Source organism: Equus quagga, chromosome 3 (genome assembly GCF_021613505.1).
Source record: "Equus quagga isolate Etosha38 chromosome 3, UCLA_HA_Equagga_1.0, whole genome shotgun sequence".
Taxonomy (NCBI): Eukaryota; Metazoa; Chordata; class Mammalia; order Perissodactyla; family Equidae; genus Equus; species Equus quagga.
Window position 1 is genome coordinate 96407421 of NC_060269.1, and position 14437 is coordinate 96421857.

General features: G+C 37.4%; 1 protein-coding gene across 2 annotated transcripts in view; it reads right to left on the minus strand.

Moving 5' to 3' along the window:
* The window catches only part of USO1 (USO1 vesicle transport factor), a 94132-nt gene that overhangs the window by 25327 nt on the left and 54368 nt on the right, over positions 1–14437 (minus strand). For both annotated transcript variants that reach the window (XM_046657177.1, XM_046657175.1), the window contains exons 9-10: positions 5601–5779; positions 1318–1458 (exon numbers count right to left, since the gene is read on the minus strand). In XM_046657177.1, the coding sequence (XP_046513133.1) occupies positions 1318–1458; positions 5601–5779 (320 nt within the window). The remainder of the gene's footprint in view (positions 1–1317; positions 1459–5600; positions 5780–14437) is intronic.

Consider the following 14437-nt stretch of genomic DNA (forward strand, 5'->3'; position numbering starts at 1 on the left):
AAAGAAGAAACTGTGATATCTTTCTGCTTTGTGCTTTTAAATGCCAAAAATTCAGACACCAAAAAAAATCGGTGACAACATTATAATATTGTAACACTTTCTCAAGATAACATTTTAAAACATTAAGTGTAAGCCTCCAATTAAAAATAACACGACCACACACATTTAAAATCTCAAAAAACTAAAATTAATACTATCTTCTGATAGAATCTGTTTCTAGAAAACAAGAAAAGTATGCTTTAAAATATAATCAGAGAACAAATTTAAAATGTAATAAATTAAAAATTCAACTTAAGGATTAAGCTAAAAAAACCTCCAAAAAAATACAATAAAAAGACAAACTAGATCCAGAAACTCTAAGAATCTATTAATAGAATTGCAGAAACAGAACAGAAATGAGGAAATTATCAAGGAATACAAAAAACATCCTGAGAACTGAAGCACGTACGTCTCTGGCTTGAAACGGCCCAGTGAGTGCCAAAAACAATTGGGGGAAAAATGTCTCCAGTATAGCACAGTAAATTTCAGAAAACCAGAAATAAAAAAAAATCCCAAACATTTTCAGAGAGAAAAAGTAGGTTACATAAAAAGGGTTAAGATTCAAAATGGCTTTAGATTTCTTAAAAGCAACACTGGAATAATGTTCCCAAAGGTGAGTGTTAATATTTCCAACTCTGAATTCTATACTTAGCCAAACACCAAATTAACTCTGAAGGTAGGGGAATGACATGAAAGAGCTAAAAACATTCTCTTGCCATTTACCCCTTTTCAGGAAGTTAAGTACAATAAGATAATGAACCAAGGGGAAGGGAAAAAGACATGGAATCCAGATAACTAAGGAATGGAAGTCATGAGAGAAAGAAAAGGAAATCCTAGGAGGATGGTGGCTGAAAGCTCCAGGACAAGAGACGTGTGGCAGAAGTAGAGAATAACCAGCCCACACTGGAGCAGGATGAGGGAAGTCGTCCAGAAAAAGGTCTGCGACGGAGAACGATGTGGTAAGCATATGATAGTACGATATGCATAAATACATAGAAAATCAGTAAAATGAACAAAAGAACACTATTATAACTCAAGAAAGAGAAAAGGATACTAAAAGAAAAGATAGAGGACTCTACTTGGGTTAGCAGATAGCCATAATACCTGGCAGCAGATAGGCATAATCATTATGCTAATTATATTTTTGTAGGATCAATAAGGAATTTAACACATAAAAATGGTAAACTATTACTGCTTTTTCCTTGGGCCGATACCTAATTCTTCCTAGGATTCCTGATTCCCCCTTGCACAGAGCAGCTCAGGCTTCCTCTGGTTTACCTCGGTCAGGATGTCAGCAGGAACGCCAGTAGCCATCAGGATGGTGCACAGCTGCTGCAACAGGCCGCACTGGAACATCGCTTTCTGGCAACTGCTAGTAGCACCGGGAGGGTTGGTGGGAGATACCAGTACACGAATAAGCTGTGAGAGAAAGAGAAAATAAAATTTGTCTTTTAAAGATTTGAAAAATCTTGAGACAAATTTATCTGTATGAACTAGAAAATCCATGTGAAGGATTCGTTCACCTGTCAGCCAGATCTAGGTGCTCCTCCCTTCAGCTCTCAAGCCAAGAGTTCTGTTACAGTACATACATCATGCTAGATGCTTGTTTGCCTCCTTCAGGTGACTGTGAACTCCCACAGAGGAGAAACTGCCTTGCCCATTTTTGTATCCCAAACAGCAAGCACAGTATTTGTAGCACAGTTCACATTCAGGAAATGAATGAATGAATGAGTAACAGTAAACGGTAGATTTCCTATCAAAGCGAGGATGAACTACCCAACTATAGAGCAGGTCTGAAAGCAGAATGGCCTGAGGTGTGATAAATTCCTCCTAAACTGGAAATATTTAAAGAATAGGCTAAAACTAACAATTGCAGACATGGTAGAAGATCTGTGAATTAGGGAAGGGGTTGACCTCGCTGAATGTCAACACTAATTAAATCCCCAAGATTCTATGATCCTATGATCAGTCTGAACTTGAACATGAAATTTCAGAAACATAAAAGTCATCACAAACAAGTGTTCAGCAGTTACATCTTCAGAATAATTTTATCTATTTCTCGCATTTTAAAAACAAGTTATAGGTCTATGTGTCTACAAAATCTTATATATCAAGATCAAATGGGATATGTATGATATTTTATCAAGAGGGTTGATTAATAAATTGATGTCACTAGAGAGAGGCTTTAGGATTACACATTGGTTCCTGTCTTTGGACTTTTCTAGTCACACTTCTGTGAGGATTCTTTTAAAATTTATTCTCCTCCTATTCCTACTTAAAAAAAAATATATATATATATATTTAAAGCAAATACCAAGAGATATATGTCATTTCACTCATAAATATTTCTATATGCATCTCTGATAAGGATTTTAAAAAGCATAATCATCTTGGCATTATTAAACCTAACAAAATCAACAATAATTCCATAATACCATCTAATAGCAGTGGGACATCTTTACTGATAATGTAAATAAAGAAAAGAAATTATCAAATTTCTAGATGACAGAGAAGTAGAAAGGGTAGTTGAAGAAAGAGGGAAAACTTACTCTAAGGAAATAAAGGAAGCCCTAATAACAACATTCAAGTATGTAAAATAGCACAAGGAACAGACTTGTATTTTCCCAGAGAGCAAACCAAGGGGAAGTTTGTAGAAGTTATAACAAGGCAGATATTGACTCATTATATAGATTACGTTTTTAATAATTAGAACTACCCCACAACGAAAAGGATTCTCTCATAAAGCAATGAACTTTCTGAGTCACTGGCAGTATCTGTCCAAAAAATGGCATAGAGGGGATTCCTATAAGGACAGGATGTAGAACCAGTCATAAAACTATCATTCCAGGAAAAAATTAAAATATTTTAAGACTAAAAGTTTTCAAAAACATGCTCCCCCCAAATTTAATCTGCAAAACTAGAATGAAATATCCTCAAGCAGATCAATTTCAATTTTTAGTGGCTTAGAATTCAACCATGATTATAACTGCGATGATGCGTAATTCCAGTTAGGACGTATCTATCCAAACAGAAGTGTTTATCACCAGTTTTCTTTTGAGGAAGATTACCCATGAGCTAACTACTGCCAATCCTCCTCTGTTTGCTGAGGAAGCCTGGCCCCGCACTAACATCCATGCCCATCTTCCTCTGCTTTATACGTGGGACGCCTACCACAGCATGGCTTTTGCCAAGGGGTGCCACGTCCGCACCTGGGATCCGAACCGGGGAACCTTGGGACGCCGAGAAGCAGAACGTGCGAACTTAACCACTGTGCCACCGGGCTGGCCCCTATAACCATTTTTGATGCATTTTCATTTTCATAACAGAGAATTTGAAACACAAGCAACTTTAAATAAAGCTATAAAGAAAGAACACTCTAGTAGGTCAAAAAGAAGGAGAATCTGTGGCCTGTGAAGTCATGAATGCACCAACTACTCAATACTTGAAGTGGAGAATACATTAGAGTGAGTTAAACTCAGTTTGTTAATTTTGAAGTTTATGTTCTCCAAGATCAGTATCTGGTTAGTTTACTGACTTTTTAAAAGTACAGAATACTTAAAGAACCAACTTATTACATAACTAGAATACTGTATTTTTATGTTTATATGCAACACTCTATTCTACATGATTTTTGGTAAAAAACAGTCCTTTACTTTTTAAACAGTGACAGTTTCCTCAAAAATGATTCTTTACATAGTACCCTAAACTATAAAACATGAGTAGGCTCCTTAAGCACTTTTAAATAGTCTCTATATGGCAGGAAATATATAAGTTTTTACACATCAACAGATCCCTGCACTCTTTTTAATCACAATTTGAAAGGTACTTTGCTAAAGGAATTGCCTCTATTAAGAAAGCACTGTTGCGGGGCTGGCCCAGTGGCGCAGCCGTTAAGTGTGCACGTTCCGCTTCGGCAGCCCTGGGTTCACTGGTTCGGATCCCGGGTGCGGATATGGCACCGCTTGGCAAAAGCCATGCTGTGGCAGGCATCCCACATATAAAGTAGAGGAAGATGGGCATGGATGTTAGCTCAGGGCCAGTCTTCCTCAGCAAACAGAGGAGGATTGGCAGCAGTTAGCTCAGGGCTAATCTTCCTCAAAAAAGAAAAAAAGAAAGAAAGCACTGTTGGGCAAAGATATCAAGCTCACCACTTGGGACATTATTTCTAAAACATAATAAAGTCTTGAAATGTGTAATACTGACATGTGAAAACAGAAATGATGAAGTTGGGAGTATAAATAGAAAGATTTTGCCCACGTTCTTCTGTAACATATTTTCCTAACGGTTTTTAGGCATATGCTAAACAGGGTAACTATACAATTTATTATCCAAATTGGGACACTTTTGAAGCAAAAGAGGACACTAGCAGTAATTATAAAACGAATCCTGTCCTGGCAAACTGGGGCATATGGTCACCCTAACTATCAATCAATCTTACATAGGCAATCCTCAGGGCACTCAACAATATTCACACTCAAAGTACTAAAGGGATTAACCATCTAGTTTTGAGGAACACAACTTCAGAGACACAGGCACAATTCAGAGACATTCAAAGACCCACAAGAATCACTAGACAGTCAGTAAGTTAGGAGGTTGCTATACAAACTTTAGGGTTTGGAGAAGGAATTCAATAAAGGAATAAATAAGCAAAATACTTCAAAGGATTTCATAATTTTCCTTGATGCAGAAATCATTTGGGATCCTAGTGTCTTCACTTTTACTATCTATCACCACTAAGCTTTCACCATAAAGATTAAATAAAATCACAGGTGACTTGTCAATTTAACTTCTATTGGACTTAAAACTCATCTATTAATCTTTGGGGACAGGGACTTTATCATTCATTTCTTTTTTTTTTTTTAACATTTTTTTTTTAATTTTTTAATTTTTTCCTTTTTCTCCCCAAAGCCTCCCAGTACATAGTTGTATATTCTTAGTTGTGGGTCCCTCTAGTTGTGGCATGTGGGACGCTGCCTTAGCGTGGCTCGATGAGCGGTGCCATGTCCGCGCCCAGAATTCGAACCGACGAAACACTGGGCCACCTGCAGCAGAGCGCATGGACTTAACCACTCAGCCACGGGGCTGGCCCCTATCATTCATTTCTTAGCATTCAGTTCTTGGCTCTCAGTAAATGTTTACTGAATGAATTTATGTGTTGAACTTAATCTGAATATTAAACTTTATTATCAGAACCTCAATTGAAGAAAACATTTTAAAAATTCAAACAATCTACTCTATTATTCTTTGGTGTAAAAACCATCAGGAAACTCTGTTCAGATTTGCTTTAAAATAATCCAGTAGGGCAAGAGAGGGGAATAAAAGATAAAACAAAATTGCCAGATGTTAATAATTATTGAAGCTGAGTGATGGGGGTGTGTGTGGGGGGGGGGGGGGGGTATATCTCTATCTCTCAGTATAACAGTATTATCTCTTTATTAAAAGCTTTTTTTAAGTCCATCTCAAAGCAACTGAACATGTCGGATTTGCCAAATGCAAGCACTTTTCTTTTCTTTGAAAGGATCACTGTGCGAACTCTCACCACATTTCTGAGTACAGTATACCTGCAGCATTAGGTGCAGATTAGTCACTTTCTGTGCAGACCAGCCAGAGTTTTCATCTCCAACTTCAAACCAAGGTTTCATACTTTGAATATATGAGCCTTCTTTAAAAAAATTTTGATTGGAATTGTTGTTTTTTAACAAGTTTTGGAGCAAAATCAGACAATCTTCTACTACTATACCTGGGGAAAGAACGTAAAATGAAAGTGTTAAGGCTGATAAAACCTGAAGAAAAATTCAATCTCCAAACATTTTAAAAACATAAATCTCCATGCTCAGCATCCCTTCAGTATGGCAAGGGAGAGAACCTGCTCGGACTCCTGACGGCCACAGGCCACAAATCTGCTCTATCGCAGGTCCCCCAGTGATCTCTTAACTTCTATGCTCAACATACACTCACCTCAGTAACTCACGTTTTTTCTTCAAATCTCAGATTAAACATCATTTCTTCAGGAACGATTACCAAGATACAATGACCAGGTTAGCACCACCAACTACATACTTTCACAGTAGCCTGCTCCTTTTGTTACTATGTGGCATCTGTCTTCTCTACCAGATTATAATTCATGGAAGGCAGGATTTGTGAATACCCTACGAGGATACAGTGACCTACGCTGTATCCTCAGCAGGCACAGAGACAAGATATCATGTGTATACACAGTGGGTCACTATTAAATATTTGTTGAATGTATCAATCTGTCTTATTTAATCTCTAAGAAACAGTCGACATTGTTGTCTCTATGTCTCTTCCTTGACACTTCCTCTTCCCTTGGTTTTTAAGACACTAACTACTCTCTCCTGATTTTCCCTACAGATCTCTGGCCACTCCTCAGGCTTCCTATTGTTTATGGTTCCTGTTCTGCCATTTGTCCTTTTCTCTGCTTACAGCACACCACTCTCCAGGGTAGTTTCATCCACACTACAGCTTACACTATTATCACAGCTGAGGCTTGATCTCTCCTTCACCGAGTGCTGGTTTAACCAATGGTCTCTTTCCTCTGTAAAGCACATGACTGACCCTGGACGCTCACAGCTAGTAGGTTCCTCTGTGTAGTACCCCACTTTTACTCCCATTGGTTGAGCTGTATGTTTACAAGAATCAATTGCTTTTTTTCTTTTTGATTAACAGACTTTATTTTTTACAGCAGCTTGAGGTTTACAGAAAAACCGAGCAACAAATAAAGGGAATTCCTATATACTCTCTCCCTCCCAGTTCCCCCTATTATTACTGTCTAGCATTAGCATTAGGTACATCTGTTATGACTGAGGAATGAACACTGATACATTATTAAATTCCACAGTTTACATCAGGGTTCGCTTTTTGTTGTTTGGGCTTTGGCATATGGGTTTTCACATACACATATATATATACGTAAAGTGTCACATCTACCATTACAGTATTGTACAGAATAGTTTCACTGCTCTAAAATCCTCTGTGTTCTATGTATTCATTCTTCTTTCCTACCACCCCCAAATCCCTGGCAACTACTGATCTTTTTACTCTCTCTCTATAGTTTTGCCTTTTCCAAACATCATATAGTTGGAATCATTGAGTATGTAGCCTTTGCAGACTGGCGTATTTTTTCCTTAGTAATAGCATTTAAGGTTACTCCGTGTCTTTTTGTGGCTTGATAATTTTTTATCATTGATTAATATTCCCCGTCTGGATGTATCACGTTCCGTTTATCCATTCACCTACTGAGGGACATCTTGGTTATTTCCAAGTTTTGGAAATTATGAATAAAGCAGCTATTAACATGTATGTGCAGGATTTTGTATGAATATAAGTTTTCCACTTATTTGTGTAAATACCATGGAGCATGATCGCTGGCTCATACAGTAAGAGAATGTTCAGTTTGGTAAGAAACTGCCAAACTGTCTTCCGAACTGGTTGTACCATTTCGCATTCCCACCAACAATGAGTGAGTTTCTCTAGTTCTACATCTTTGTCTGCACTGGGTGCTGTCATTGTTCTGGATTTTCGCCAATCTAGTGGTGTGTGGTGATAAATCATTATTTTAATTTGCATTTCCCTAATGATATATGATGTTGAACATCTTCTCATATGCTATTTGCCATCTGTATATTTTCTTTGGTGATGTGTCTATTCAGATCATCTGCCCATTTTTTAATTGGGTGGTTTGTTTACTTATTGTTGGATTTTAAAAGTCTTTGTATATTCTGGATACAAGTCTTTTTTCAGATATGTGTTTTGCAAATATTTTCTTCCAGTGTGTAGCCTATCTTTTCACTCTCTTAACAGTGTCTTCTGCAGAGAAATTTTCAATTTTAATGAAGCCTCACTTACCAATTTTCTTTCATGGATCATGTTTTGGTATTGTATCTAAGAGTAAATAACTTTTGTTCACAAATCTACCATGCTATTTGCACTGGTTATTAACTATTATGTAAACTGATAAAATAAGTATGACAACAGAGCTATTCTTATGAAAACTAAGTTTAAGTCTTTGGCAAAACTCAATGAACAGCTATTGTTACGTATGGATAATACAAGTCTAAAAAATAAGCCAAGTAATTGTAAAAACCCAGAAAGGTCCTGCACTCCATTTTAAAGAAACCAAAATGCAAATCATACATGATGTATTATGGGTGTGATGTCTGCAAGAAAGATGATGAAAAACTCTTATCAGCAGACCCATATTTAAAGAAAAAGTTCTGGCCCTAACCCAAAAGATTAGTATATAAAATATACATTTAAAAAAATTTATTACATTTAACTTAAAATAAAATGTTTAGGGTGCACATTTTAAATACTTTTTAAGAATCTCTGATTTAACCAGTCCTGATCTCTCTGGATTAGAGGCTTCCTTACCTCATATTGCTGAACCATGTGGATCCTCTCCTCATGAGGAAGAACCACTATATTTGTCTCTTATGCAGGACCATAAATCTCCCTTAAATAAGATCTGCCATTAGGACCATTGGAAGGCCCTGGAGGAAACAGAATGGCAGAGCCCTCACTGTAACTGGAAGGCCTTCCTTCCAGTGTGCAAAATGAATTCTAGAGCCTTGAGGGCCACTATCAGTTACAAGGAACCACTGGAACTTGTCTTAGTAACCCTGAAGACTAGCTAAATTCCACCTTGCTTTAAAATCCCATTTTCTTTGGTCACCTCTGAAAATATGCACCTCTTTGGTCACCTGTGCTCTTCCATTTTCTTATCTTAGAACGTTTTGTACTTCCTCTCCCCTACTTAACCTCCTTCTAAATTTTTTCATGACGCTACCTCAAACTCCTAAATACTGCTTAATAAAACCTACTATCTCCTCAATTTGGTGGTCTAGGGGTTAAAATTGGGTTCTCTCATCACCATGGCCCAGATTCATTTCCCAGATAGGGAACCACACCACCTGCCTGTTGGTTGTCACACCGCGATGGCTGCATCTTGCTGTGATGCTGAAAGCTACACCACCAGTATTTCAAATTCCAGCAGGGTTACTCATAGTGGACAGGTTTCAGCAGAGCTTCTAGACTAGACAGGCTACAAAGAAGGACCTGGCTACCCACTGCCAAAAAAACTGGCATGAAAACTCTATGAACAGCAGCAGAGTGTGGTCTGATATAGCGCTGGAAGGTGAGAGGATGGCACAAAAAGACCAGGCATAGTTCTGCTCTGCAGTACACAGGGTCTCCAGGAGTCAGAATCGACCTGATGGCACTAATAACAATACCCTCAATTACTTTATGAAATGTTCCTTTTCTTTAAACGTTCTCAAGTGAATGCAGTTCATGTTCTCAATCCCATGTACCTTAGAATCAGGATATGAAATCTACGATCCTCCCAGCCCAGTGTACTTTCCAGAGATCATAGTTCCTCTACCCTCTCCTAAAAATCTCCTGTTCCCTTGAGGCTCAGGTCACCTGGCTTATCATTTCTTACCACTCCTCATTGAAATTATGTAACAAATTCATGGTCACTACTCTTTGTTCCCCGAAAACATCACTGGCATCTTGCTCAAAGTCTTCTTGCTCTCTCCACATTTTGCTGTCACTCTTGATTTCAATTTCAACATGGACCTCTCAGTCCCAAGGGCCTCATCTTCAGAGAGAATTCTCACTCTATTACTAAAAACCTATCTTTCCAGTTCAAGTAATCTCAACATATCTGTTCTCTTGCTTCCTTGAGACTTTCAACTCATCAACAAGCCTTTTTTCTCCCTTTTTCAGGAACCCCCTCTATCTTTACTTCCTCTCCTATCCAGCTTAGATTATACAGATCTTCATTTTTTCCATTCTATAGATAATATGCTAAGCTCTCTTGTCTTACTGTCTTTTCATAGCACCTTCCTAGAAAAGGCCCAAGCCTGTGAAAAATGCCTGCCTAGCACTTTTCCTACATCTGCACCCAGGCAGCTGACAAGCGATCTGCACTGCTGTAAAATTGTGGTGAACACCCTCAATGGGACCTTTATCCCTGCCTGGTAATCTTCCTAACTACCAGCTCTCCTATTCTCTAAAAGACTATTTTAACCTTCTCCCTAATTCTTAACTGTGTCCTCCTTCTTCTCTCCTAGCATATGACTCTGTCTTCAACTCAACTCCTTATCACCAAATCCGAGAAAGGACCTACGTCTTTACCTGTGTCTTCCCAGGTTATGACAGAAGATGTGCTGCTTCTCCAATCTTAAAAGCCAATTCCTACCTTTACTCTAGATTCCATTCCTTCCTCCTTTTTCAGGTATTACGTACCACTGGTTGATCATCCTCCCCAACTCCTCACTTTCTCTATTTGCTTAAATTGGTTGCTATCTCTCCTATTTTAAGAAAAAGCCCTCATAGATTAAAGGAGAATTATAATCTAATAATCTCCATAGACGTAGAAAAAAATATTTACTAAAATTCAAGATTCATTCATGATAAACACTCTTAGTAAAAATCAAACTTAATGGTAAAACATCAGCATTCTCATTAAACTCAGCAACTATTCAACACTGTACTAAAGATTCCAATTAGTGCAATAAGACAAAAAAGAAAAGCGGTATAAGATTTAAAAAGGAAAAGAAAAAGATCACTCTTCTTTGTAGAAAATATGACCATCTACACAGAAAGCCCAACTAGAACTAACGGTTTAATCAGGTGGTTGGATACAAGAGCCATATACAGAAATCAAGTAGTCACCAACTGAGAAGGTAATAGAAAAAGATCCCCTTCATATGGTAACAAAAACTGTAAGATCCCTAGGAATGAATCTAATAAAAAAAAGTCTAAGATTCTTTTGCTCAAAATTATAAAACATGACTGAAAGACATAAAAGAAGACCTGAATAAATTAAGAGATATACCTGGGTTCATGGATGGAAAAAGTCAACATGGTAAAAATGACAATTCTCCTTAAATTAATCTGTAAACTCAATATATTTCCAATCTAAATCCCAATGGGGATTTTCACAGAACTTAAATAGCAAACAAGTTTCACTCAAATAAAGGAACAAAAGGAAAAGGCCTATTACGACAATTCTGAAAGGGCCAAGACAGAAGATCTTTCCTATAATCTAATAGATAGGAGATTATTATGAAGCTTTATTAAGAGAGTGTGGTTGTAGCGAGGAGCTAGACAAACAGACTAATGAAGCAGAACAGAGAATGAAGAAACAGACCTCAAATACACAGAAATTTGATTACAAATTTCCTATCATCATTCGAATACAAAATCCACATTAACTGTAAAAGACAAAATTTTAAAGTCTTTAGTAGAAGAAAATGATGGAACCTCTCTTTACGACCTTGAGGAAGAGACAGATTTCTTATACAAGATACAAAAGCATAAACTATTAAAAAAACCAATATGTGATTATATTAAAATTTTACACTTTAATAGAAACACTATAACCAGACTAGGAGAACATAACTGAAACATGTATAATCAACAAAGGATTAGTATCCAGAATATACAAAGATCTCCCGGTAAGCAATGGAAAAGGAAAAATGATCTTCTACTAAAACGGGCAGAGGGGAAAAAAGACAAATAGACAAACACAGATGGTGAAAACACCCATGAAAATATGCTTAATTTAATTAGTTTAAGAAAGGAAATAATATTTCAATGAGATATCATCTCATCTCCATGAAATTGGCAAGCAAGGAGTGACAAGGACGTGAAGAAGCAGGAACTTAAAAACACTGCTAAGGGATGTACAGATTGATGAAAATCACTTAAAGAAGCCATTTGGCAATATCTGGGGTAAAGATGAAAAAAGTATGATTCTATTTGTAGGTATATAGTGTAGAGAAACTTCAAACACAAGTAGACATATAAAGACTGTTCACTATAACAGTTTATATTAGCAAAAACAGATACAATCTAATTGTCAACTCAATAAGAAAGTAAGAGATCACAGTGGATTTGTCCTACAGAATAATACGTAGCACTTAAAATGAATAAACTAGAGTAACAAGTCTCAACATGGATAAATCTCAAAACAGAATGTTGACTAGAAACAGAAGGTTGTAAAGTTATATTCAGGGTACTTTTTATCTAGTTTGAGAACATGCAGCATAATGCTATATAGTTTATGAATAAATATGAAGATGTGTGTGTACAAACACACAAATACATGTGAAAAGTATAAAAACATACATGAGAAGGAAAAACAACAAAATCAGAATATTATCATCTTAGAGAAGGAAAGTAGAGGAACACATTAGAATGGTTACACAAAGGACTTGTGTTTTATTTCTTAAAAAAAATCTAAAATGTGTAGGCAAAATGTAAGCATTTAATAGAATTGGACGGTAGGTACACAAGTGTTTGTTATGCTATTTTCCGTTTTCCGTATGTTTGAAATATTTAATATCAGTAAAAAATTTAAGAAGAGAAAAACCATTCCTCGTCAAACTGCACTTCCCGTTCACCTCTCTTCCCTGCCTCTTCTAAATTCCTGGCATGTGTTTTCTCTACTACTCTATTTCCTGCTTCTAACTCACTTCTCTGACACTGCAATCTGGACTCTGAGGCAACCACTTTACACAACTGCCCTCCCCAGGTCACCAAAGATGTCCATGTTCTAAATCCCATAGATACGTTTCTACCCTTAACTTGTTTGATATCTTAGCACCTTCTAGCAGTGCTACCCACTCCCCTGACCCTTCTAAAAGTGCGGTTCTCCTCTTGGCCCTCAGCCTGTTTCTCCTCAGTCTCTTTCACCAATACCTGCTCCTCTAGATCTCATCCCTTAACTACTGGTATACCTTAGGTTCCATCCTAGCACTTCCCTTCACTCACCATAAGGGACTCACCTAATCTTTTTTAAAAAAAATTATCATTTTTCCTTCTTCTCTCCTAAGCCCCCCAGTACATAGTTGTATATTTTAGTTGTGGGTCCTTCTAGTTGTAGTATGTGGGATGCCGCCTCAGCAGGGCCTGATGAGCGGTGCCATGTTCACACCCGAACTGGCAAAACCCTAGGCTGCCGAAGCGGAGTGCACGAACTTAACCACTCGGCCATGGGGCCAGTCCTGTCATCTAATCTTTCTTGTGAATCTAATTTTGTTTCATCTCTCATCTATAGTCTAAAGACTTTCAAATCTTCACCTCCAGCCTGGCCCTCCCTTCAAGATTAATATAGCCAACTCTCAACTGTACTACTATACTTGCAAATCCCAGTTCAGTGAGCGCAAATAGACTCATTTTCTCCTCTGCCCCTAGTGCTAGGCTTTTGGATCAACCTCTCATTAAAAACAACTAAAAACACTGAATTAAAATAAAAACAAAACCAAAAAGCCTTAGGAACAATAAAGAGTTGATAGTTTAGCAGGTTAAAACTGAAGAGAAAATGGATATTTGAAGAGGTAAACAAGTATAGAAGTACCTTTTGGCTGAGAGTACATTTCTTGATCTTGACAAACCTAAAACTTTCATTTCGACAGTCTCATGGGGCAGAGGGAAAATAAATCAAAGCCAAGGACATAAACAAGGTAGGGAAAGAATCTAATAGAGAACTCTCCACCTAATAAGCTGGGACTTCAAAGGGCTATATTCTCAGGGTGAGAATCCAAAAGTTAACTAGTTCTCACACATCTCACAGCCTGGGTTTGCAGTGCCTGAGTGGCCTAGGAAATCTCAAGACTTGAATCTGGATTAAGGAGATCCCAGATAAATTGCATCCCCAGGGCTTGGCAGAAACGAATATATGTTTTCTCTGAAAGAAATTACCTTCCTCCCAGGCTTCAAATTCCTATAAATAATTTCTGTTAAGTACAACACAACTTATAGTCAGAGATAATCATGCACACAAAAAACACTGTACCATGTGCAGGAACCAGCAGAGCAAAAGTACTAGCTCCACAAAGACTTAAAATATTGGAATTATCAGACAGAGACTATAAAATAATTGTTTCTTATGTTCAAAGAAATAAAAGACAAGTTGAGGGCCAGCCCCAGTGGCCTAGTGGTTAAGTTCAGTGCGTTCTTCTTCGGTGGCCTGGGTTTGGTTCCCAAGCACAGACCTACGCTACTTGTCTATCAGTTGCCATGCTGTGACAATGTCTCACACACAAAATAGAGGAAGAATGGGACAGATGCTGGCTCATAGCAAATCTTCCTCAGCAAAAAGAAGAGGATTCGCAACAGATGTTAGCTCAGGGTGAATCTTCTCAGCAAAAAAAAAAAAAAAAAAGAAAAGACAAGTTGAAAACATCTGCAGAGAAAAGAGAATTATAGAAAATTACATGGTAATTTTGCCAAAGAACCAAAGAGAACTTCTAGAAAGGAAAAATTAAAGAAACTCAACAGATGTATGTTAACTAAACTGATTGTGGTAAACATTTCACAATACATGTAAGTCAAATCATTATGCTCTATACTTTAAACTTAGTGCTAT